General features: G+C 33.8%; 1 protein-coding gene across 3 annotated transcripts in view; it reads left to right on the top strand.

The window, feature by feature from the left end:
* FCHO2 (FCH and mu domain containing endocytic adaptor 2) overlaps positions 1-23,090 on the top strand; it is a 124,279-nt gene that overhangs the window by 34,782 nt on the left and 66,407 nt on the right. For all 3 annotated transcript variants that reach the window (XM_086699157.1, XM_086699150.1, XM_086699141.1), the window contains 5 exons: positions 2,567-2,708; positions 2,800-2,952; positions 12,911-13,015; positions 16,717-16,815; positions 17,865-17,961. In XM_086699157.1, the coding sequence (XP_086555283.1) occupies positions 2,567-2,708; positions 2,800-2,952; positions 12,911-13,015; positions 16,717-16,815; positions 17,865-17,961 (596 nt within the window). The remainder of the gene's footprint in view (positions 1-2,566; positions 2,709-2,799; positions 2,953-12,910; positions 13,016-16,716; positions 16,816-17,864; positions 17,962-23,090) is intronic.

Below are 23,090 nucleotides of genomic sequence, written 5' to 3'. Positions count from 1 at the left end.
CCCTGGGAGGAATATTTAATCTTTTTTAATTATCTAAGAATTGGGGAAAGGCTATACTTTAAGATAATTTAACAAGTAATTCACCTGTGAATCCCCTGAAATTTTAATAGGTATTAGTTCATATTTTTGATGAAGAGGGTTTTTTTCAATATATGATATTTATTGTCAAATTGGTTTCCATACAACACCCAGTGCTTGATGAAGAGGGTTTATACCATCTATTAGATTCACAAACGGTTCCCTGAACCAAAAAACTGGTTAAGAATGAAAATATTCTTTTGTGTGGTTGAATGAGTTTAAATGAAAATCTTGCTAAATTGTGGCCTAGGTAGAGAGTTGTACTCTCAGTTGATCCTCATCATGGTGACACTGTCCATTATATTAAGTGTTGATAGTTGCAGCTAAGAGGACCTTCTGTAGCCCTGTACTATGGCTAGGAAGGCTGGGGAGCTGCTACCTTTTTCACCCAGAGGAGAGTGGGGACTGTTAGTTGATGACCATCTAGTGTTGTTTTTCTTCCAGTTGTCTTCCAATTCTTTCTCCCACCCCCCACTCCCTTGATACATCACTTTTCTGGCAGCTTCCTTTTTCTAAAGCCTTTATGTTGACATGCTTCTAAAACATTATTTATTTATTTACCATTGTAGAAGGGCTAGAAAGTAACTGGAATAGCAGAAGCTGGCTTTAAACAGTTGGTTGTGGTTTTATTATAGGAAATTCTGCCCTATTTTTAGTTGTCAGGTGGGAGATAAAAAAACATGAATTAACTTCAACTGTGTTTCTGGATAAGATACTGACAACATTTCTGTCTTTGGAATGTGTGCTTCCCATAAATAATAGATGACATTTTATGTGTTAGTGTCATTACTTAAGATCATAAATATTTTAAATATTAATATTTTACTGATGGATATTTAAGCATTTGAATTTTCTCTTTATTTTTTTTGCATTTAAAAATACTTTGGACTTGTCAGTTTTCTTTCTTACTGCTTATTATATATTAATATATATTACTTGACCAGAAAAAAAGGTTTGTATATCAGACTTTTAAAATGTAAAGAAATTTAACATTCCTTAAGGAAACCTGTATTTAAAGAAATCTTATGTTGAACCCCTTTACAGTGTAAAGAATCCTTTGGTAAAGGTACACTCCCATCTTTCTGCTTTGTCCAGTCCGGACTACCATGTATCAGGTTTACATGAAGTGATATATATGTATTTTGGTGCTGTAGTGAGTGGATAATTTTCAGTTGTCTATTTTTATTCTCAAACTCCTCCTTTTAACTCCTTGCCAGCTGATTAGATTTTAAAGTTTAAGTTGAAATCTAATCGGAACAGCCTTATTCTAAGCATGTTAATTTTCCTGTTTGAACTTTTTTATTATTGCTTAAAATGATCATTATGTGTTAGCATTCCTACTGGATAGGAAATGTAATAATTTGAAATGTAATAATTGGTAGGAAATGTACATAATAGGATAAGTAATTTATTTCTTTACCCTCTTGCTGTGTGCTGCTATTTGTTTTCTAGAAGTTTTGTCATAGAGTAGAACAGGTGCTGTTGAAAATATCTTAGGAAGTACTTGAGGAAAACATAGGGTAAAATTATCTGTAGATCATTCCTTATTGACTAAATTGGTTTAAGCTAACCATTGACATCCTAAATACTGTACTATCCAGGATGCAATAATGTAGTAACTTTTGGACATACTTGAATGTACTGAAAATACTAAATTCTCAGTATTGAGAAAAAGTGGTAGGAAAGTATGTCTTGCATCACGTATCCTGTACTAGAAAGGGACTGTGTTAGTGTCTTTTAAAGTATGCAGATAAAATTATCTGAAATAAGATTTCAGGTTAACAGTTCTAAAATATTTTCAAATGATTATTAAGGTGACTAATCTTAAAAAATCCTGTGAATTTGACTTTTGCGTGTTTGAAATCAAAGGAACTTTTGTTTATTAAAATTTTTTTTATTAATGTTTATTTGTGTGTGTGAGAGAGAAACAGCACGAATGGGGAAGGGGCAGAGAGAGAGGGAGACACAGAATCCGAAGCAGGCTTCAGGCGCTGAGCTGTCAGCACAGAGCCTGACATGGGGCCCGAATCCATAATAGGTGAGATCATGACCTGAGCTGAAGTCAGAAGCTTAACCAACTGAGCCACCTAGGTGTCCCAGAGGAACTTTTATTTTTGATGAGACATTTTAGATGAACACTAAGTAGTCAAAAATTAAAATTTGGAAACAAGTTAATTTTATAATAGACAAGTCTAACCAAATCAACTCAGAAAATAGTATGATATGGTTAATAGAGAGCCATGGCCAGACCTCTGATAAATATTTAACTGATTTCTGTGTACCCGACTGAGGTCCAAAAATATTTTAATTAACCACGGATTAAAAAATCAGCATCAGTCTGCCAATCATTTCATTTATGATTTATTTTAATTTCCTATTTTGCATAATTAAAATTGCTGAACATAGTATTGTTTCTGTTGGTTCTGTTTTGGAGCCTTAAACTTTTTTTTTCTTTTATTAAATAATTCCTGTACTTTCTTTCCCTCAGAACATTTGCACCAGTGTGGGATGTGTTCAAAACATCTACAGAGAAATTAGCAAACTGTCACTTGGATCTTGTTAGAAAATTACAAGAATTAATAAAGGAAGTTCAGAAGTATGGAGAAGAACAAGTAAAATCTCATAAAAAGGTATCACTTTTTTCCTGCTAAAGGATTGATCGATCAGATATTGAGTGCTTTACAGTTTGATCATTTTGATGAATCATTTCATACCATACAGACTAAAGAAGAGGTTGCAGGAACTCTGGAAGCTGTTCAAGCCATTCAGAGCATAACTCAGGCCCTTCAGAAATCCAAGGAAAATTACAATGCCAAGTGTGTAGAACAAGAACGTTTGAAAAAGGAAGGAGCTACACAAAGAGAAATAGAAAAGGTAATTGTAATAAAAAATAATATCTCTGTGGTTTCAAAGCACTTTCAAACATAAGACTGCATTTGATCTTCAGACACTTAAGAATGACCTCATATTAAAGATGAAGACACTGTGACACTGAGTGTTAGTGATTTACCTAAGTGAAACAGAACTGGGTTTGCAGAATATGTTGTGTATAGTAAATAGACTAGCAAATACTTAAAAAGGAATGATATCTATGTCATTGACATTTGTAAGATATTTTTATAAGATAATTGATAAGATACTGCTTGGTGTCAGGTTTAACAGTGAGGTAAAATTTTTTTTGAGGCAAGAGTGGTATATTTAGAAAGGCATAGATACTTGAAGATAAGCTTTAAAATATGTGTTGTGGGTGATTTATTGCTGACTTTGAAGACATTTATGAGGTAGTGCGGTAAACCACAACCCTTTCCCCCACTCGCATTTTAATTGAAAGTAGATTTTTCCCCCTTTCAAAACAGTTTAACCATTCACTTGTTTGATGTGTTGTATCTCATTTAGGAATGAGCCATAGGGAGTGATAATTTTGAAAGCTTTTTAAAGTATTTGAAATATCCAGTAAAAAAAGAAAACCAAATTATAACTATATTATAGCAATTATAATAATTATAAAAGTGTACATACATGGGCAGAAACTAGAAGAGAATATGGAAAAATCAAAACAGCTGATGGAATTTGGCATAACTGATTTCCTTTAATGTATGTGTAACAAATAAAAATTGGGAGGGCGATAAGAATAAGAGTAAGTTACTAGTTTAAAAGACCATTCCAGACAACAGCAATTACGAATAAAATACAAGAAGGGAAAACAAAATAACAGGGTCCAAAAAAGAATAATAATATCTCTATGAACCAGAAATGGGACAGATACCCAAAATGGCCTGTAGAGATTGATTTTGCAGGTTTGTTGCACTTCAAGCTCTTGTGTGCTAAAGGGGACTGTGTGTTCCCCATTTGCAGTAAAGCACAAGGAGCCCACTCACTGGGTGAAGCTATATAGGTAGGAAAGAAGAAGACTCTTGGGCTGCTGGCTAGGGCTAAAGCTTTATTGGAAGATGGGAACTTATGGACACAATTTTGAGTGCGAATCAAGCTAAGGAACCATTTAATGACTATTTTAGCCATATTCCCAATATTCTTCCAAGGAAGTAAGACTTGATAAGACTAAATTGGGCCCTTGGAGAGCTGCCATGAGGTAATCTGAAAACTGTTGGTGGGGATGGGTGGGCACAAAGGATAGAACATAACACAATTCTAGGTGGTAACATATGCATTGTATTCTCTGGAACTGTCACACAGCACTTGTGGAGGGAGAGAGAAAAAGAGAAGAGGAAATGAACGAATAACCAAATTCTAAAGCCCATCTAAGAAATCTGACACTAAGACAGCAATAAATTTAACAATTAGAAAAAAGAATTCTCTGCGGATATAATTTAAATTTATAAAACAAAAGAACAAAATGTTATGTGGTTGAGGATGTTCAGTGAGAAAAGTGAATATAAGATATTAAATAAGATTAAGAAATATAAAGTCATAATGGAATAAGATTTACTAGATAGGAAAACAGCTAATTACAAAACTTGAAAATGAATATGGTTATTGAAAAAAAGTACTAGAGAAGACAGATTTTAAACTTGATATAGTCAGAGACTGAATTTGGAAGATGGTACTGAGGGAATTCACCATAACACAGAGAAGTAAAGGTTACCAACATTCATCTAATGTGAATTCCAGGAGAAAAATGGAAAGAATGGTGGTCTAGTAATATTTGAAGAGTTAATAGCTCAGTTTTTCATACCTGAAGAAATTCAGCAGTCCCAGATTAATATAATACTGCATGTTAATTAGAATTAAAAACTTACAAAAAATAAATGTGCCTGTATAAATATAAAGAAAAAAAAAAAAGAGTCCCCAGATTGAAAGTACATTCTTGGTATTAAGCAAGTTACATAAAGGTCTGTGCAGACCTAGGCACGAGAAAAAAAGCTACCAGCTATTTCTTGTTTTCTCACATCTTTGAAGTCAGAATACATCTTCAATTGATGATATCATATAATTGCTGTTGGTGAGGTGGCTTTTGTGTGTAGTTTTATTGCCTATGTGAACTTGGTTATAGTACCTGGTGGCATGATTGGACAACTGCAATATTTTGATGTACAACTTAAGTACAACTTAATATGATGAATATCTTAAGACCATTTGAGGAAGGAACTGTTTTGGTATTGACTGAAAATCATTTGTTGAGACCTGGTAAGATTAAGAAAATGTGAGCACCAGTGTTTAGAAGAAACTGGGAGATAATAATGGAGCATTTTTAAGAAGTGCTATATCAATAATGATCTTGATGATATTGAGGATAATGTTGTATGGGGAAAAAACAGACCTCAGCAATCTCCCAAGTGGAAAACAAGTGAGAAGGGTCAAAATCTGAATATGAGGAAGATTTAGGAGTATGTCAAGAGAATTAATTCTTTTTGCCTTCCTTTTTATTCTGTATCACATAGGAGTGGTAATAGAATAAAAATGTACCCCTAAGTAAGTCTAAAAGAGCTCTTTTAAAAGCATAAAATTAGGGGTGCCTGGTTGGCTCAGTCAGTTGAGCATCCAGCTCTTGATTTTGGCTCAGGTCATGATATCACATTTGTGGGATTGAGCACCCCATCAGGCTCTGTGCTGCATGTGGAGCCTGCTTGGGATTCTTTCTCTCTCTCCCTCTGTTTCTCCCCTACTTGCTCGGGTGTACTCTGTCTTGAAACATAAAATTAGAATTTTAAGTGATAAGAAAGCATTATTTTATGCTTTAGTTGATAGCATTTTTCTATTTTAATGGTACACAAGAGGATGATGTATTTTATAAGTTAATGGTCTGTTAGAGTTAGTAGTAATTGACTGTGTACATTAAACATAACTTCTAAAAGGACTGAAGTATATTTTAAATCTTTTAAAAATGGCAAAAAGAAAAGATATTAAAATTTATTGATAAGGAAAGGAAGGAGGATGTGGGAAAAAAAGAATGGTAGGCAGAAAGATCAACATAAGTTGGAAGAAGGTCAAATATACCTAAACCATAATATGTATAAATGAATTAGACTTCTAATAATAGTTTGATTTTCAAATTGAAAAAAATTATTTAAAACACTGTTAGTGTTTAGCAACAGAAGACATTTTTATATAATGGGACTATTCAGTTCAAGTAAATTATATAGGGTAAAATAGTAGATCTGGGATTTAAAATATTCTAGCAAAAAAAAAAATGTTGGAGAGGGAAGAATGGATGGAATCTTGAAGTTATGTGATAGGTTAATGGAGTACATTACACTTCTTTTGTGTGCTTTAAAATGTTTATCATAAAAGCCAAAAAGAAAAAAAAGTGAGCTAGAATGACATGAATTAACATTGACTTGGGTGAATCTAAAAAGTATAATATTGAGCAAGAAAAGCAAAGTTCCAGAAGAATATGTATATTTTGATGCCTTTTACATAGTCTTTAATTTTCTGCAAAAAAAAAACAACCCAAAAACCAAAACAAAAAACAAAAAACAAAAACCCTGAAACAAAAAAGAAACAAACAAGCCTTGAAGTATAATTAACTATATTAGGGACATACATAGGGACAGTAAACACTGTGCCACATATTGGGAGTTACCTTTGCAGAGCAAGTGGGGAATGGGCTTGGTAAGGGCAGGGGGCTCCCTTTGTCTATGTAATAATTAATTTTTTTCCAAAAAATAAAAAAGATAGGAACAAAGACAGTATAAAGCCAATTATATTTCATTTCATTTTATTTTTTTTAAGTTTGTTTATTTTGAGAGAGTGAGAGTGAGGAGGGGTGGAGCAGAGAGCGAGAGAGGGAGGGAGGGAGGGAGAGGGAGGGAGGGAGGGAGGGAGAATCCTAAGCAGGTTCTGCACTGTTAGCATAGAGCTGGACATGGGGCTTGATCTCAGGACTATAAGATCATGACCTCAGCCGAAATCCAGAGGCAGATGCTTAACCACTAAGCTACCCAGGTACCCCAAGCCAACTGTGGTTCAAACTAAAAGAGTTATTTTTTATTTATTTTTATTTTTTTTTATGTTTATTTAGATTTTGAGAGAGACAGAGCATGAGTGGTGGAGGGGTAGAGAGTGGGGAGACAGAATCAGAAGCAGGCTCCAGGCTCTGAGCTGTCAGCACAGAGCCAACGCAGGGCTCGAACTCACAGCCCATGTGATCATGACCTGAGCCAAAGTTGGATGCTCAACCAACTGAGCCACCCAGGTGCCCCTAAGATAATTATTTTTTAAAATGTGAGCTCTAGGAATAGTTCCTTACAGTACGTACTATAACATACAGGTCAATACATTGGTATGGATTCCATATAATTAATGCAAAAGTGTACTATCTCAGTTAGTTGAAACTTTCCAGAGGGTTAAGGTACTCCTAGGCTAAATACTGCTCTTTGCTTTTTTTTTTTTTTTTTTTTTTTTTTTATGAAACCCAGTGGGTTTAACATAGTACCTAGTGTGTACTGACCACTTGAAAAATGTATGGTAACTAGAGATTATGCTTAAAGAAATGATTGTCTGAATCTTTTGATATAAACCAAAAAAGGCTTCATATAAGGTAATGATTTAGATTAAATTAAAAGATTTCTTTTTGATTAACATATGGTAGCATACAGTTGTGTCCAAGGGTTGTGAGTTGGTGGTCTGTGCTTCACTTGTCTTGTGGCATGGACCCACAGAGAAGGGGTGCCTTTTTCTCATTGTTTTGCTCAGAGGTGGTATCTTTGCTTGTGGTACTAAATGTGTTAGTAGGTGTCTGATTTATATATGTTCAAATACAAGTTTAAGTAAATCATTAATTTTGACCTGTAATAAGAAGCTTTTCATTAACATGAATATAGATTTTTAAAAACCTAAATCTTTGAACCATTTTCCTTTAATAAATTTGAAAACAAATACTTACGGCTATTATGACATAGTATACTTCTGATTTTCACTTAAAAGCTCTTAATTTTTTATAAAACACTATTTAGAAGGCACTCATTTGTGGACTATGAGTAAATATGACTTAATTCATATGTGCATATTTGCTTCTTAGGATTTTACTATAAAAATTATAGGCACTTAAATATTTCTTGTAGTATATCAGTAAATTTATTTATAATGCTAAGGAAATCAATACAATGTAGGATTTGTTTTATTATCAATAGGTAATGTGTTAAAGCCAATCTTTTATTTGTGAGAAGAAATGTGGCTTTTTTTTTTAAAGCATAATTTCCTCATTTAAGAATGTTCCAACTTCCCTTTTTAATAATGACTTTATGAAACTTGTCAAGTTCATTACTACTAGGATACTCAGTTTTTATAATTCTACCCTAGAATTTACAGCATTTCTAAGTATGTGTGTGTATATATAGATATATCTATATATATATAGATATATATATACGCTATTTAGAAAGTTGTTTTGACTTAACTACATACTGCTATATAGTTGTTTCCTATGAGTACTCTTTCTTGCTTTAAAAAAAAAAAAGTAAAGGGGCACCTGGGTGGCTCAGTTGTTAGGTGTTGACTTTGGTTCAGGTCATGATCTCACAGCTTCTGGGTTCAAGCCCCGCCTCGGGCTCTTTGCTGACAGCTCAGAGCCTTGAGCCTGCTTCAGATTCTGTGTGTCTGTGTCTCTCTCTCTGCCCTTGCTCCATTCATGCTCTGTCTCTCTGTCTGTCTCTCAAAAATGAATAAACATTAAAAAAAATTTAAAAACAATAAGGTGTTCCTAGTACAATTACATTCTAAAGTTGCTTGTACATATTTTTATATAATACCCTTATTTTTCTTTAAATTTGTTTTTGTCATTACTTAAAATACTTTATGAGTCAACAGTTTCTTTTTTCATTTTATTCCTTTATGATTAAGTACTGCTTTTGTTGGTTTTCTGGGATACTTCTTTAAGTTGGTATATAATTTCCTTAAGATTGTGGTATATTATTTTTACCTTTGAAGAGTGAGGGCTGATGTAAAAAAAAAAGTTAGAACTTTAAAGGCTATCTTCTCTCTTCCTTCATGCCTCCAAATAAGAGAAGTGAAATTTTACACAGCTTCCTGGTATCAGAAAGTAGGCTCCAAAAGACTTATCTGTTTACATCCTGAATTAGATCCTGGTCTGAACTTTTGAGATTGAAGATAATAATATTATGGTTGGAAATAATGGACAAAGAAGTTAGTATGCTGAGTTGAATAGCTAGACCAAGATTTACAGTGAGAATATTCTGGGAGGAAAAAAGAAAGTTAAGTATGATGGTTTAAACTTTTAAAATTAATTATTGCTAACTCTGTCGACTCAGTAAAAATTTGAGTACCAAAACTAGTTTGAATTCTAGAGACTGAGTTTAGGAAGAGGAAATGATGCTCCAGGAACTTCTTTCCATCTCTTAAAGTCCCATAAGTGTAATGAATAATGTAAAATAATTGCTTTGTTTACATTGTAGAAATATGATAGATCTTCTAAAGCAGGAATTGACCCCCATGCAGTGATCTTTTATTTCTGTTAGATTATAAATTTCTTGTGTGTGAGACACTATCATTATATTTTTGCAACACAGCATATATGTTTACTTGGAAAAATAATCATTATAGCAAAATATTATTTGAATTTTTCCTGTTCTTAATACAATAAAGTTTATTTTATTTTAAATACAGGCTAAAGATTAAGTTCTTGGCTTTTTAAGTGGCTTATTCAAATACATGTATATATTTTTAATGTTCATTTATTTTTGAGAGCGAGACAGCGTGCATGCTGGGGAGGGGCAGAGAGAGAGGGAGACAGAGGATCCAAAGTGAGCTCTGCACTGGCAGCAGGGAGCCCGATGCTGGCCTTGAACTCAGGAACTTTGAGTTTATGACCTGAGCCAAAGTCAGACGCTTAACCCATTGAGCCACACAGGCGCCCCTCAAATTTTTCTGATTGTTGCATTATAAAGTGATAATATGCGTGCAGTAGGTAGGTGATGTTTTAGGTAAATGTTTTAGTTCCTACCATGTGCCTGTCATTATGCTAGATGTTATGAAGTTTATTAAAGGCTAAAATACATATTCCCTCCTTCTGTATTCAAGAAACTTCCTTCTTTTGGGGGAGCCAAAACATATTGAATAGTGCAGAGCAAGAGGTTAGAGGTTTTAATGGTAAGTTTAGAAAGGGCAGAGTGACCTATTTTGTACAGAACCTGTAAAAAAGAAAACAGGAAGATCTCATGAAATAAATTACTTTTTAAAAGTATAGACACAGTCATTGTAGTCATATTTGGGGAAATTTTCCATTTTTATGATTTGTTTTTTCAAATTGCATATATCTCTAGGAGTGATCACAACTCAGGTCTTTCTGTGTAGCTAGCACATAAATTGTTAGGCAGTAACTTAATAGGCAACAGAAAATAGGAATAGGTGTTAGGATAAGGAACAAGCAAAGAAGAAGGGGCTGCCAATGAGACTACATTATTTTGCTAAACTCTGTCATTGAAAATCACTCCACGGACTGTAAGTTGCTCATTATTCTTGCACACACTGAAACTTTAGGTAGCTGGAAGAAGAGACAGAAGTCTGTTGGTATTAAAAAGATCCAAAGGAAATTCGGATAATCACACCATTGAAATGTTTTCTTAAATCTGGGCTTCCTGTAAACATACTTAGTAAATTTTAAATATCTATGTCATTTAATTGTTACGTGTTTGAGCAAGGCCAGGATGTTACAGCAACTATACTGACCATAGTATAATTAATGTCAAATGGCCTGAGACAATGGAAAAAGGGCAAAACAAAACAAAAAAAACAAAAAAAAAACACAACAGCACTCATAAAGCAAACTAGAAAATCATTATAGGCTTTAACTACTTACTCTAGGGGTGGAGAACTAAGTACAACTACTAGATACAATAACCATAAAATTTACAATGATATATCTTCCTACTGGTATTAACTTTTAGAAATCATAATAGTAGCAAATACTGTTTATTTTGTAGATTTAACTATATGCCAGACCCTGTCCCACTCATTTTACATAAGTTACATTTCATCACTGCCAAAGCTTTTAAAAACTAGGTGGTATTCTTCCCATTTTAGGAATGAGAGAACTACATAAAGCTCCAAGACAGAGTCTTCTTGCTCCAAAACCAGTTTTCTGTATGCTACAAGATAAAGTGGCATCCTATATTATTTATTTAAGAATGCAGGAAAGCATGGAGCATCTGTCTTTAATATAATGTATGATGCCATAATTTAAGGAGCATACATTGGGCCCTTTTTAGAGAGTAGGACTGTCTACATCTCTTGGCAGTCCCAAACCTCCAGGTAAACCCAACTTTCTGTTTCTAATCCTTATTCTTGAACATAGTAGGAGATAATTTCATGTTGATTCAGATTAACTTCATACAATTTCCATGTTTTCCAGCTTTGCTTAGCCCTCAGTGGCTCTTAGTAATACTTGTACTCATCTAGTTATTACCTGTTGTATCTTCCACAACGCTGGTGTGAATTTTTTTGTTTGTTTGTTTTCTTGAAGCTCTCAGCCGTATCCTACTCTACTTTTCCCCACTCTTTTTTTTTTTGAAAAAATTTTTAAAAATTTTATTTAGAGAGAGCGTGCCAATGGGGGAGAGGAACAGCGGGAGAGAGAGAGTCTTAAGCAGGCTCCAAAGTCAGTGCAGAGCCCGATGCAGGGCTTGATCCCATAACCCTGGGATCATGACCTGAGCTGAAATCAAGAGTCAGACGCTCAACAGAATGAGCCAACCAGGTGCCTCAGTTCCTCCTCTTAACAGACAATCTCTTAATTCATCAAGAAAATTCATCAAGATATTTGTATCTTGAAATCCTTATCTTCTCCTTTTTTGATCTTCTCCCAGACTTCCCATGTCCAAATTGATCAGTCCTTTGAGAATGGTTGTTTCTTGATAGCCATATGTCTGCTCCACCCTACAAGTTATACATAATCTTTCTTTTTCCTTAATGTCTGCCTTCTATAGCATTTATCTTTACTTCTGTGGCTTTGTTGCTTTCTACTGATTTCTAGGTAAAAATAGGTTCTACTACTTTTATGAAGTCCTTGAGGAAAAGATCCCTGTGTAATTTATCTTCATATTCTTCACTGCCTAATATTTAATATATCAAGTTTTTATTGAGTAAGTAACTTTGATAAAACTAGAGCTATAATAATGTAATAACAACTTTTTAGAAATAGAAATCTTAAGGGGTGTCTGGGTGGCTCAGTCCATTAAGCATCCATCTCTTGATTTTGGCTCAGGTCATGATCTCACAGTTTGTGAGATTGAGCCTCACGTCAAGCTCCATGCTGGGCCTGGAGCCTGCTTAAGATTCTCTCTCTCCCTCTGCCCCCCCACCCCCCCTCAAAAAAATAGAAATCTTGAAAAACTGGGCAATGATTAAAAACAAATTTGTAGATTTGTTAGAGCATAATGGAAACTGAGAAACAAAGAAAATTGATTTTCTCAACTTTTGAGCTATGTTTTTAGTTATTAATTAGACATTAAATGGGATATGTGTGTATTGTGGGAGGAAGGAAGACTCACAGGTGTGGAAGAGTCAAGCATATTCTGATGGTATTGTCACATTTTGTTCATTGAATTCTTATTAACACATTAGAATGTGGTTATATGATCTTACCCTAAGTTATGTAATAAGAGTATTTTAACTTTTCAAAGCCCATTCTGTCAGACAGAAAGGAGAATCAGTGTTTAATCTCTGTGTTATTCTGTGACTAAACAAAAAATATTGCCAATGAGGACTTGAAAAAAGGTGTTAAAGTTAGTTTATGTCCTATTGAACTCACCATAGGCCTCACCCCTTAAAATGCATTTAAATAGTTATTTCATATGAACTTACATCAGGAAAGAAAACAGGTCATTGTATAGTTAAAAATGTTTTTGTTTTATTACAGGCAGCTGTTAAATCTAAGAAAGCTACAGATACCTATAAACTTTATGTGGAAAAATATGCATTAGCGAAAGCTGATTTTGAACAGAAAATGACAGAAACAGCTCAGGTTGGTATTTTTAAGCTTTAAATCTAAAACAGGATATTTCATTTACTGATACAAGTAAATGATTTTTGTGCCATATAATTTTCTAGTATTAGAAATGTTAAAATACACAATCTGTATGTTTTTTTAATGCTGTTTTAAAGATACACATCTTATTTTGGAGATCGAGGACCAATGATTATGGCAATTATGCAATAATTATGACATGATAAGGGGTTATTCAGATACAGCAGAAAAGGCTGTTTACAGAGAACTGGGGAAAGTGAGGAAATTGGTAGATGATGAAGACAGTGCTGATTGTTAGCCTCATGTATGAATTTTAAAATTGACTTCTGCTTAAGAGAACTGGAAATGATTCACCGCTGAGAATATAGCCGTTAACAAAAGAATCAAGAATCCCTGCTCTCATAGAACTTCCATTTTAGTTGAGGAAAACAGACCATTAAAAAAAAGTCTCCCATAAACTTGGGATAATTTATACCCTATTCGATGTTCTTAGAACCTTAATTAAAAGCCTAGGTTTAAGATGGGCGCCTTTTATGAATCATACCTAAAACTATTCCCACTCTCTCGTACTCTTTTCTTGTTTTGTTTTGCTCCTAAGCACTTTGTCAGGATAGGCTGGGTATGCTGAGATGACAAAAACCCACATCTCAGTGCTTACAGTGGCAAGGGTTTATTTGTTATGTTCTTACTCATCATGGGCTGGTGGTAGCTATTCTGTGTCTTCTTCACTCTGGTATTGAAGCTGGTGAGCTTTTTTTTTAAATGTAGTTTTTATTTTTTATTTTTGTTTATTATTTTGAGAGTGCGCAAACAAGTGGGGGAGGGGCAGAGAGAGAGGGAGATGGAATCTCAAGCAGACTTCATGCTGTCAGCATAGAGCCAGATGTGGGGCTTGAACCCATGAACCATGAAATCATGACCTGAGCCAAAATCCAAAGTCCGATGCTTAATTGACTGAACCACCCGGGCGCCCCAAGGAACCTCTTCTTAGAACATTATTCTTAGTCATCATATTTGAATGTAGTGAAGCACACTAGTTCTTCTACCTATATTTTTTATATTGTTCATCTTCCTCCACTAAAGGATAAGTTCTATGGTAAAAGGGATTGATTTATTATTTCCTTAGCATTTAGAATACTTCCCAGCGCTTGGTAGGCCTTCAGTAAGTGTGAAGAAGGACTTTATATTAATCTGCCTTTTTGGATTCTAGGGAGTCTTCCTGCTTGGAGAGATGATTGATAGACATCTCAGAAATCAAAAGACTTTCATGCTTGTGTGCAGGCATATGTGCATCTGTCTTGCGATATTATAGGCACTGTGCTAATTGCTGGTGTATACGGTATATATGTAAACGAAATGAGTAACTCCCTGCTCTAGGGGGAGTGTACAATATAGAGGAGGGAGGCAAACAAATACATGGTTAAATATAAAGTTACGAGCTATTATACCTATTACAAGGAAAAGAAGGATTCTATGAGATAGAATAATAGGAGCAACCTAATTTGGATTTGGGAGTTAGGAAAGGCCTTTTTGGAGAAGTGGGATTTAAAACTGAGACTTGAATGAGTAAAGGGATGCATTCCAGGGCATGAGTGTTCCAGGCATTGGGGACCCCATGGGTATAAGACCCAGAAGTATGAAAGAGCTGTCACATTGTAGAAAGCAAAGAGTGCTTAATAAAACTAAGTGAAGAGAGATAGTGGTAAGAAGTGAGGTTAAAGAGATAGGCAAGGAGCAGGCTCTAGTAGGGTTTACATTTCCTTCTAAAAAGGAGTCCCATTGCTGCATTACTCTGAGTTTAGTAGTCACTAATTCTGAGCAGTTGCAATATTTAGCACATTCCCCACCCCCTAAAAAAACAAACAAAACAAAACAAAACAAAAAACAACCCAGCAAAATATCTAAATGTGAATCATACTTTTGAGTTTTTGTGTGACTTCAAGATATTTTTAAGTCATTAAGGATATGTCTTATTCAGTGTAGCTGTTTTAAAAGAGAATGAGAAGGTGGCATACTTTTCTTACAATTAGAGATTATCCATATGAAACTTGTGGATGTTTGACGTAGGTTTTCTGGATTTGGGTCTGTCTTGAGAAAATTTCTGATTAATTGCAGAATATTAAGCTGAGGGCAAATTCTTAGAATATGAACATAAACAAGAATCATGCTTCTGCTGAATATTCTTTGCTTCCTAAGAGAATAATTCACAGTTTTGAAATATTGATATTCTCATTGATTTGGTCAGAATTAGTCAAGATAAGACATTTTAACTCTGCCATTTTTATGAATAAACTTGATTTAAGTTTGTGAATTTGGGTTGCCTTATTGCCAAAATTATAATTTCACCATTATTGATTCTTTTTAGAGAAGTTCAGACCCTTTATATGTATGATCATTTGGCTTAGTGATTTTCTGGTCCTATGACTCACTGCTGAAGAAAATTTTATAATATAGGGTAAGGGAATTTAATTTGCTAAACTAACCAGAGAAAAATGACATGGCATTTAGGCCTATTTCTTAGAACTGATTTAATTTGGCAAACACACACACACACACACACACACAAACCCACAAAAAAACAAAAAAATAAGGGTAATCAGGTTTGTGCAGTAGAAATGACAAATATATTTTGTTTGAAGAAAGCTAGTTCAGCATTTCCCAAATCCTGTTTTGAGGATTATTATTGTTCTTTGAGATATTAATAGATATTAAGAGAAGAAGAAAAACAAAAAGGGTTGTGTGGTCAAAGAAATTTAGAAAACACTGGGTTAAGCAAAATGAAAACATGTTTATTTCAGTATTTCTCGGGGTTTTTAATCTGTGTGTTGGAAGCCAAGTCTAGCCAAGTTTTCTTCCTGGGGAATAAATACTCAGAATGACCCGGGGAATTTTTCCAAAAAACATTTTCATCTTTTTCCACTTCCATTCTGTAGGTAGTTGTAGAAAATCTATGTGTTCTGTAGTTTAAAAACATTTTCCAGGTGATTGGATATATCCCCACCTTCAGTTTAGAACTGCTGAGATCGAGTATACAGGCTTTTCCATATTTCTTTGACCATAAATTACTTCTTTTGAAGGCTACATGTTAACATTTCAAGGATTAAAAACATACTGTTAGAGTCTTTGGGTTAGATTGTAAAGTCTTCAGAAGTAAACGGTAGTTTTTGCTCTGTCACCTAATTGCTCTTTGGTTTGAAACACTTCTACCTTGGCTTGGCTGTTGTGACACTTCTCATTTAGGTCTCCTTCTAATTTTCTGACCATGATTTTAGATTTTAATTTGTGGTATCTTCAAAATCAAGTTCATATGTGCCTGAGAAATGACATAACAAAAAATTAACATAATAAAAAGTTAAACATTTCATTATGTTTACTAGACCCATTTGTCTAGAAGTATTGTTAAACATTACATAATAATGGTAACTCACTAAATTTGGTTAGCTCTATTAAGATGACTTAAAAGGTGTTTTGATTTCAGGGTCAGTTGGTAGAGCATGTGACTCTTGATCTTGGGGTTGTGGGGTCATGAGTTCAATCAAGCCCCACATTGGGTATAGAGAGTACTTAAAAAAATAAATTATATAAAAAAAGTTCTTTGATTTCAGAGAGAGAGAGTGTATATTTCTTTTATGTGTGTGTATATATGTGTGTGTGTGTGTGTGTGTGTATATATATAACTTTTCATATTTGTTACCCAGAAATTTCAAGATATTGAAGAAGCTCATGTCATTCACATAAAGGAAATTATAGAATCCTTGTCAAATGCTATAAAGGAAATTCATTTGCAAATAGGCCAGGTAAGTTTTTCCTTTTGTTGAACAGATTCATGAAAATTTTATGTTCATATATGACTCTTTAAAAAATGCAAAACTCAATATGATACTGACTTATTGCATATAAAGAATATGTACTTACATGTGTTAAATATAAAATAAAATGGATTTTTGATTGGCTACCAAGGATGATAATTCAAATTAATTGTTAAAATTAATTATAGCTCTGGGGCACCTGGGCAGCTCAGTTGGTTGAGTGTCCTACTTTGGCTTAGGTCATGATCTCATGATTCATGAATTTGAGACCTGCATCGGGCTCTCACAAAGCCTGCTTAAGATCCTGTCCCTCTCTGTTTGCCCCTTCCCTGCTCATGCTCTCTCTTTCAAAAATATATAAACATTAAAAAACATTAACTGTAGCTCAGTCTTTTACATTAAAACTCTGAAGTTACCAGTTTAAAAAAAATTTTTAAGTTTTTCTGTTTTATAATTTAGAGCAGCAATGAATTATAGAACTTGTGCTTAGAAATTTTCTAAAAATAGGGATGCCTGTCTGGCTCAGTTGGGGGAGCATTCGGTTCTTAATCTCAGGGTTGTGATTTTAAGGCCCAAATTGGGTGTAGAGATTACTTAGGAAAATCTTTAAGAAAAAATTTTTTTTTCCAAAAATATGAAAGCAGTTTAATGATGACAGTTTGGAGTGCATTGAAATAGAGAAGGATGAAGTCTGTTATTTTTTATTAAAGATCTAAAAATTATTAGAGATCTGTATAAGTTTTAGTCTTAGGAATTATGTGTCTAAAACATTCAAAGATGAGAACAGGAAACTCCCTGGACTTCTAAGGTTGGGAAGCTATATCTTGAGGGATTCATGTAAACAGTGGTTGGTACCCACGGGTTTACTAACACTGTGAGGTAAAAGAGCATGCTAGGTAAATGAAAGTTCTCAATGGCTTTGGATCGAAAAAACCACATATTTTGGTGTAATGAATATTAATTTCTTTGTGGAAGTTTTGTCTGAAGTATAGTAAGAATTTTTAGTGGAAAAAAATTTCTTTATTTCATTTTAATAGGTCCATGAAGAATTTATAAATAACATGGCTAACACTACAGTTGAAAGCTTGATACAAAAATTTGCTGAGTCAAAAGGCACTGGGAAGGAAAGACCTGGTAAGATGATAAAACTCTGTAAGGAAATGTATTCAAATTTCCCATCTAGGAACAAATATATTTGCTTTTGAATTCCCAGCCTGCAAAATGTAGCTTGCAAGGTATCTAAAAATATGTGTAGAATATTAGATATCATTTATTTTGTGTCTGATAATATATTAAGTTAATCTGGCCTTTAGTGGTTAATAATTTAATATTAAAATGGTTATTATAACCTTTAGTAAATTAATATGCTGCAGTTTATTTACATTTTTCAAAGAGTAACAGCTTATCTTTATTTTTTATTTTTAATTAAAAAAGTTTTTTGAGTATCATGGTCATTGACACATAATGTTAGTTTCAGGCATGCAGCATGGTGATTCACCTTCTTTATGGTTTTTGCTGTGCTCACCACAAGCATAGCTACCATCTATTGCCATACAATGCTATTACAATATCATTGTCTATTTTCTCTATGAACAGAAGGCCATCTTAGTAAGAGGACGAATAGGAGAGAATATTGAGCCCTCAGAGCATTGAGACCAACAGAAAACCTTTTGTAAAATGTAATAGCTTTAAAAATTTTCTTATTGACATACCTGTTCAACAAATATATTTGTTGCTGCTAAAAGTATTTCAGACAGTGTTTTAGACATTGAGGTTATATCCTGAACAAATGAATACAGGAATTCTGGTTTCTGTCTTATGAATGAATAATTATAGTATTCTGAATCTTACTTTTAATAAGCATGTTATGATATGTCAAATGTAGTCAGTAGCCCATTCTCTTGCCCTGCTCAGCATAGAGTCTTCCAGATTTCTTGATTTTGTTTATTAGTTACTATACCATGTTCTTGTAAGATATTTGTTTTACTCTATAGGTAAAAATAATTCAATCTACTAAAGAAAATGTGGCTTGGAATTCAGGAGAATGGATAAGTGATTTGTAGGGAAGTCTGGGAGCTGGTATTCTTTAGTGCATTTACCAGAACTAAGGCTTGTAACCTAAATCTTCTTCACTTTTTCTTTTACATTTTATTAACTTTAAAATCATTGGTCCACATATGTTAGTATTTTTCCCTTCGTACCTTCTTTTCATGCTTCTCTACCTACCTGATCAATTGCAGCAGATTTCTAAATACTGGCACAGTAGACATTTCTGCTCATATCCTTTTTACATGCATTACTCATAAATCTTTGACTTTTCATTATAGACAGAATGAAATTTAGACTCCGGATTTAGATTCAGAGCTTTTCAGGATCTGGCCCTGACTAGTCTTTGGTCTTTTTTACCTTTATTACCCTCCACTGCTGTCAGCTGGAACTGCTTTCTGTTTCCTATACATGTCCCTTTTCCCCTTGGTGCTTTAGTTGTCCTTATGTTCTTATTCTAGGAAATGCTATATCCTACTTCTTTCCTGTCTTTCCCCATATCTTTCCATTTATTTGTCGAGTGAATGAACTCTTAAAGACCCAGGATATTTGCTACTTCCTCCATCGAAAGTGCCATAGAACTTTAACTGTACTTTTTTTCCTCCTTTTTTTTTTTGGCATTGTTGCTGTCTACCTTAAATTTTAGTAATTGTGCAAATGTGAAGAAAAGCTCTATATTTGATTCATCTGTTTATCTTGTTTATGTGTAATAGTACATTTTTGTTGAGTGAACAAATGGACATATACTAGTAAAGGATGTTAAGGAGGTTGCAGTGGATGAATTTGCTGTTAGAAAAGTCTTGGTGAGGAATAGTAAATAATGGTTAAAATGTAGTGCCTTACTCTCTGCCATGTACCGAGCCAAACACTTTGCAGGAAAACTTTGATCTTTAGCAACTGTTGAAGTGGGTACTATTATTCTCATTTTAAAGATGAGGGAAATGTTGAGAGGTTAAATGATTTGTCTAAGCTAGTACATGGTAGAGCTGATACTAAAATACCAGGATTCTTGACCCCAGGGCCCATGCTTTGGAGAAAATAGACTAGAACTGAGCAGGTTTACAAATATAAAGAGAATGAGGATGTTGAGACATATAACTACAGAAAAGTATGAAACTATAAAATTCTTTATAAAGAGATTAAATTAGAGGGAATATCAGTTAAGAGAGGTTAAAAACAATTGGAGAACAAATACAGTTTTTATATAGAGCATTTAGAAGTATTGATAGATAAAAGCAAAGATGTATTGGCTGGTTAAAAGTGCCTTAGAACACTAAACAAGATTGGTAAATTGTACTATTATCAGTATCCTGTTTGTGATGTTACATTGTAGTTTTGCAAAATGTTATCATGGCAGGAAATTGGGCAAAGTATACCAGGAGTCTCCCTTTAACTGTTTTTGTTTTGTTTTGTTTTGTTTTTAACAACTGTATGTGAATCTGTAATTATCTCAGTAAAAATTTCAGTTATTTTCTTATCTGTGATATAGCACAGTACTTAGCCCTGTAGTTTGTGGTGGTTCTTTACTAGCAGCGAGACTTTTAAGCCTTATTGCCGTCATCTGTAAAGTAGGGATTATAATAGTATTTTGCTTCATTAGGTTGTTGTGAGTGAGGGTTACATAAGATAATGTAACATTTGTTGAGTACTTAATAAATGTTATGTTAAAAAATTAATACATTTCTAATTAGTGTGTGGCTACTAATGGATATTGTTTCCTTTTAAATTTAAATTTTCTGGTCTTAAGATATACTATGACATGTAGAAAATTCCTATGTAGCTAAAGTGTAGGAGGTAAAACAGAGGCCACATCATGGTGATGACATGGGCTTTCCTAGGAATAATCACTAAGTCCAGAGTTAGGTGACAGTTCTAGGGTTGACAGTGACTATAAATGACTAACTTTCAAAAAAGTGGTCCTAGAGCTAACTATAAAAAAAAAAAAAAAAAGAATGGTGTCAGAGTGGAGTGGACGAGATAAATATTACTTCTCTAGTTGGCTTGCTATGGGTGACTAGTCACAGCTCTTTCTGTGTATTTGTTCAGCTTACGGGCACCTGAACAAATGAGCCTGGGGGCCCATTGCAGTGATAAAAATTTTGTGTTTCTCAGAAAAATAGTGTACTCAAAAAATTTACATGTGATTGTATGGAATTCATAGACTTCTGTGAGATGTATTCTAATCTTGAATTGTATATACTGCTGATTGTTGTTAACATTTTATTTTTCCTGTTTTGTAAGGGCCCCCTCTGGTGGATGAATTCCTTCTTAAACTAGTTTTTGTCCTATGGGGTATATTATTTTATAAAGAAAACAAGAGGCCCAGTTTTGTAAAAATTTTGTATATCTAAAAATTAACCTGTTATTCTTGTGCTGAAAAATGACCTTTTTTTTCCTTTAGCAGTTACCTGTTCAAAGATACAACCTCTAACTTTGTGTCCAGTTATCCTATGTAAATCAGCACTGAGAGCATTACAACTTTTTCACTATTCATTGAGACTATTTTATACTACTTGTTATATGAAGTGGCTTTTTTTGTCATTACCTTTTTAAAAATTAAGATATGATCGACATACAGTATTATTTTTAGATGTGCAACATAATGATTTGATATATGTATATAAGAAACGATTACCAAATAAGTTTAGTTAGCATCCACCCCTTGTAATGAGAACTTTTAAGAACTCTTTCTTAGCGGCTTTCAAATATACAGCATAGTGTTGTTAACTATAGTCATCATGCTGGGTATTACATCTCCAGGACTTACTTATCTTATAAGTAGAAGTTTGTACCTTTTGCCATCTTTAACCATTTCACCTACCCTTCACTCCCAACCCCTACCTTTGGCAACCACCAATCTTTTATTTGTATTTATGAGTTGGGTGTTCTTTAGATTCCACATATAAGTGAGGTCATGTAGTATTTGTCTTTTTCTGACTTACTTCATTCAGCATAATATCCTCAAGGTCCATTCATGTTGTTGCAGATGGCAGGGTTTCTTTCTTTCTTTTAATGGCTGAATAATATTCCATTGTATATATACAACACATTTTCTTTATCCATTCATTCATCAGTGGACACTTAGGTTGTTACCCCATCTTGGTTATTGTAAATAAGGCTGCAGTGAACTTGGGCATGTAGATATCTTTTTGAGATAGTGATTTTGTTTTCTTCAGATAAATATCCAGAAGTGGAATTGCTGGATCATATGGTAGTTGTATTTTTAAATTTTTGAGGAACCTCTGTACTCTTACTATCATTACTTTGTGAGTGTAATACTGCTTGACTTTTCTGGAATTGGAGTCACCACTGTAAGCAGATGCTTTGAATATCAAAGCACCTGTGGTCTGAAAGGGTTATGAATGAACAGGTGTTTTCTAACTGTGAATATCTTTCTGTGTTCAAATAACATCCTAGTATTCCTGTCAATTCTCATGTATTTTAATTGCCAAAGGAGATTATAACCATATTTGGAGTTCCCTGTTTTACAGTCATTCTGCTGATTTTGCTATATACTTTTTATAATTCATAAAAGTTAAACAAGTTTCTTTTTATAAGAAACAAAAGGATAAATACCTAAAAAGTTGGTAGGCCAGTGTATAATATGTTTAAATAAAACTTATCTGTATTTTCATTATATGATAATATAGGTTTATAGCTTTCATTTGAGGACTTCCAGGAATTATACTGTGTTTAAAGATAAAAATATGAAAATCTTGAGAAAGGTACACATGAAAAACAATCAGCCACAAAGGAAAAAGGAAAACTAAGATTCCTATGGTCATACTGCCTAAATGAAATTGATGGGATATTTGGAAATTTTTAGCTTCTACATTATGTGTATTATTTTATTTTTTATTTTTATTTTTAAAAATTTTTAATGTTTTTATTTATTTTTGAAGGAGAGACAGAGCATGAGCAGGGGAGGAGCAGAGAGAGAGAGGGAGACATAGAATTTGAAGCAGGCTCCAGGCTCTTAAGCTGTCAGCACAGAGCCCGATGCGGGGCTCAAACTCACGAGCTGTGAGATCATGACCTGAGCTGAAGTCAGACGCTTAACTGACTGAGCCACCCAGGTGCCCTATGTGTATTATTTTGAAGTGTAGGGTAAAACAAATAATTTTTAAAAAATCTAAAATCATGTTTCTAGAGCTTTCAAGGATTTGGAATAATGTCAAATGCACAAATAGAGCTTCCTACCACTCCTCCCTACCAAA

This window comes from Puma concolor, chromosome A1 (assembly GCF_028749965.1).
Source record: "Puma concolor isolate L17-30 chromosome A1, mPumCon1.1.hap2, whole genome shotgun sequence".
In the NCBI taxonomy this organism is placed as follows: Eukaryota; Metazoa; Chordata; class Mammalia; order Carnivora; family Felidae; genus Puma; species Puma concolor.
The sequence above is the reverse complement of the archived record's forward strand: the minus strand, read 5'-3'. Positions and strand labels throughout refer to the sequence as shown.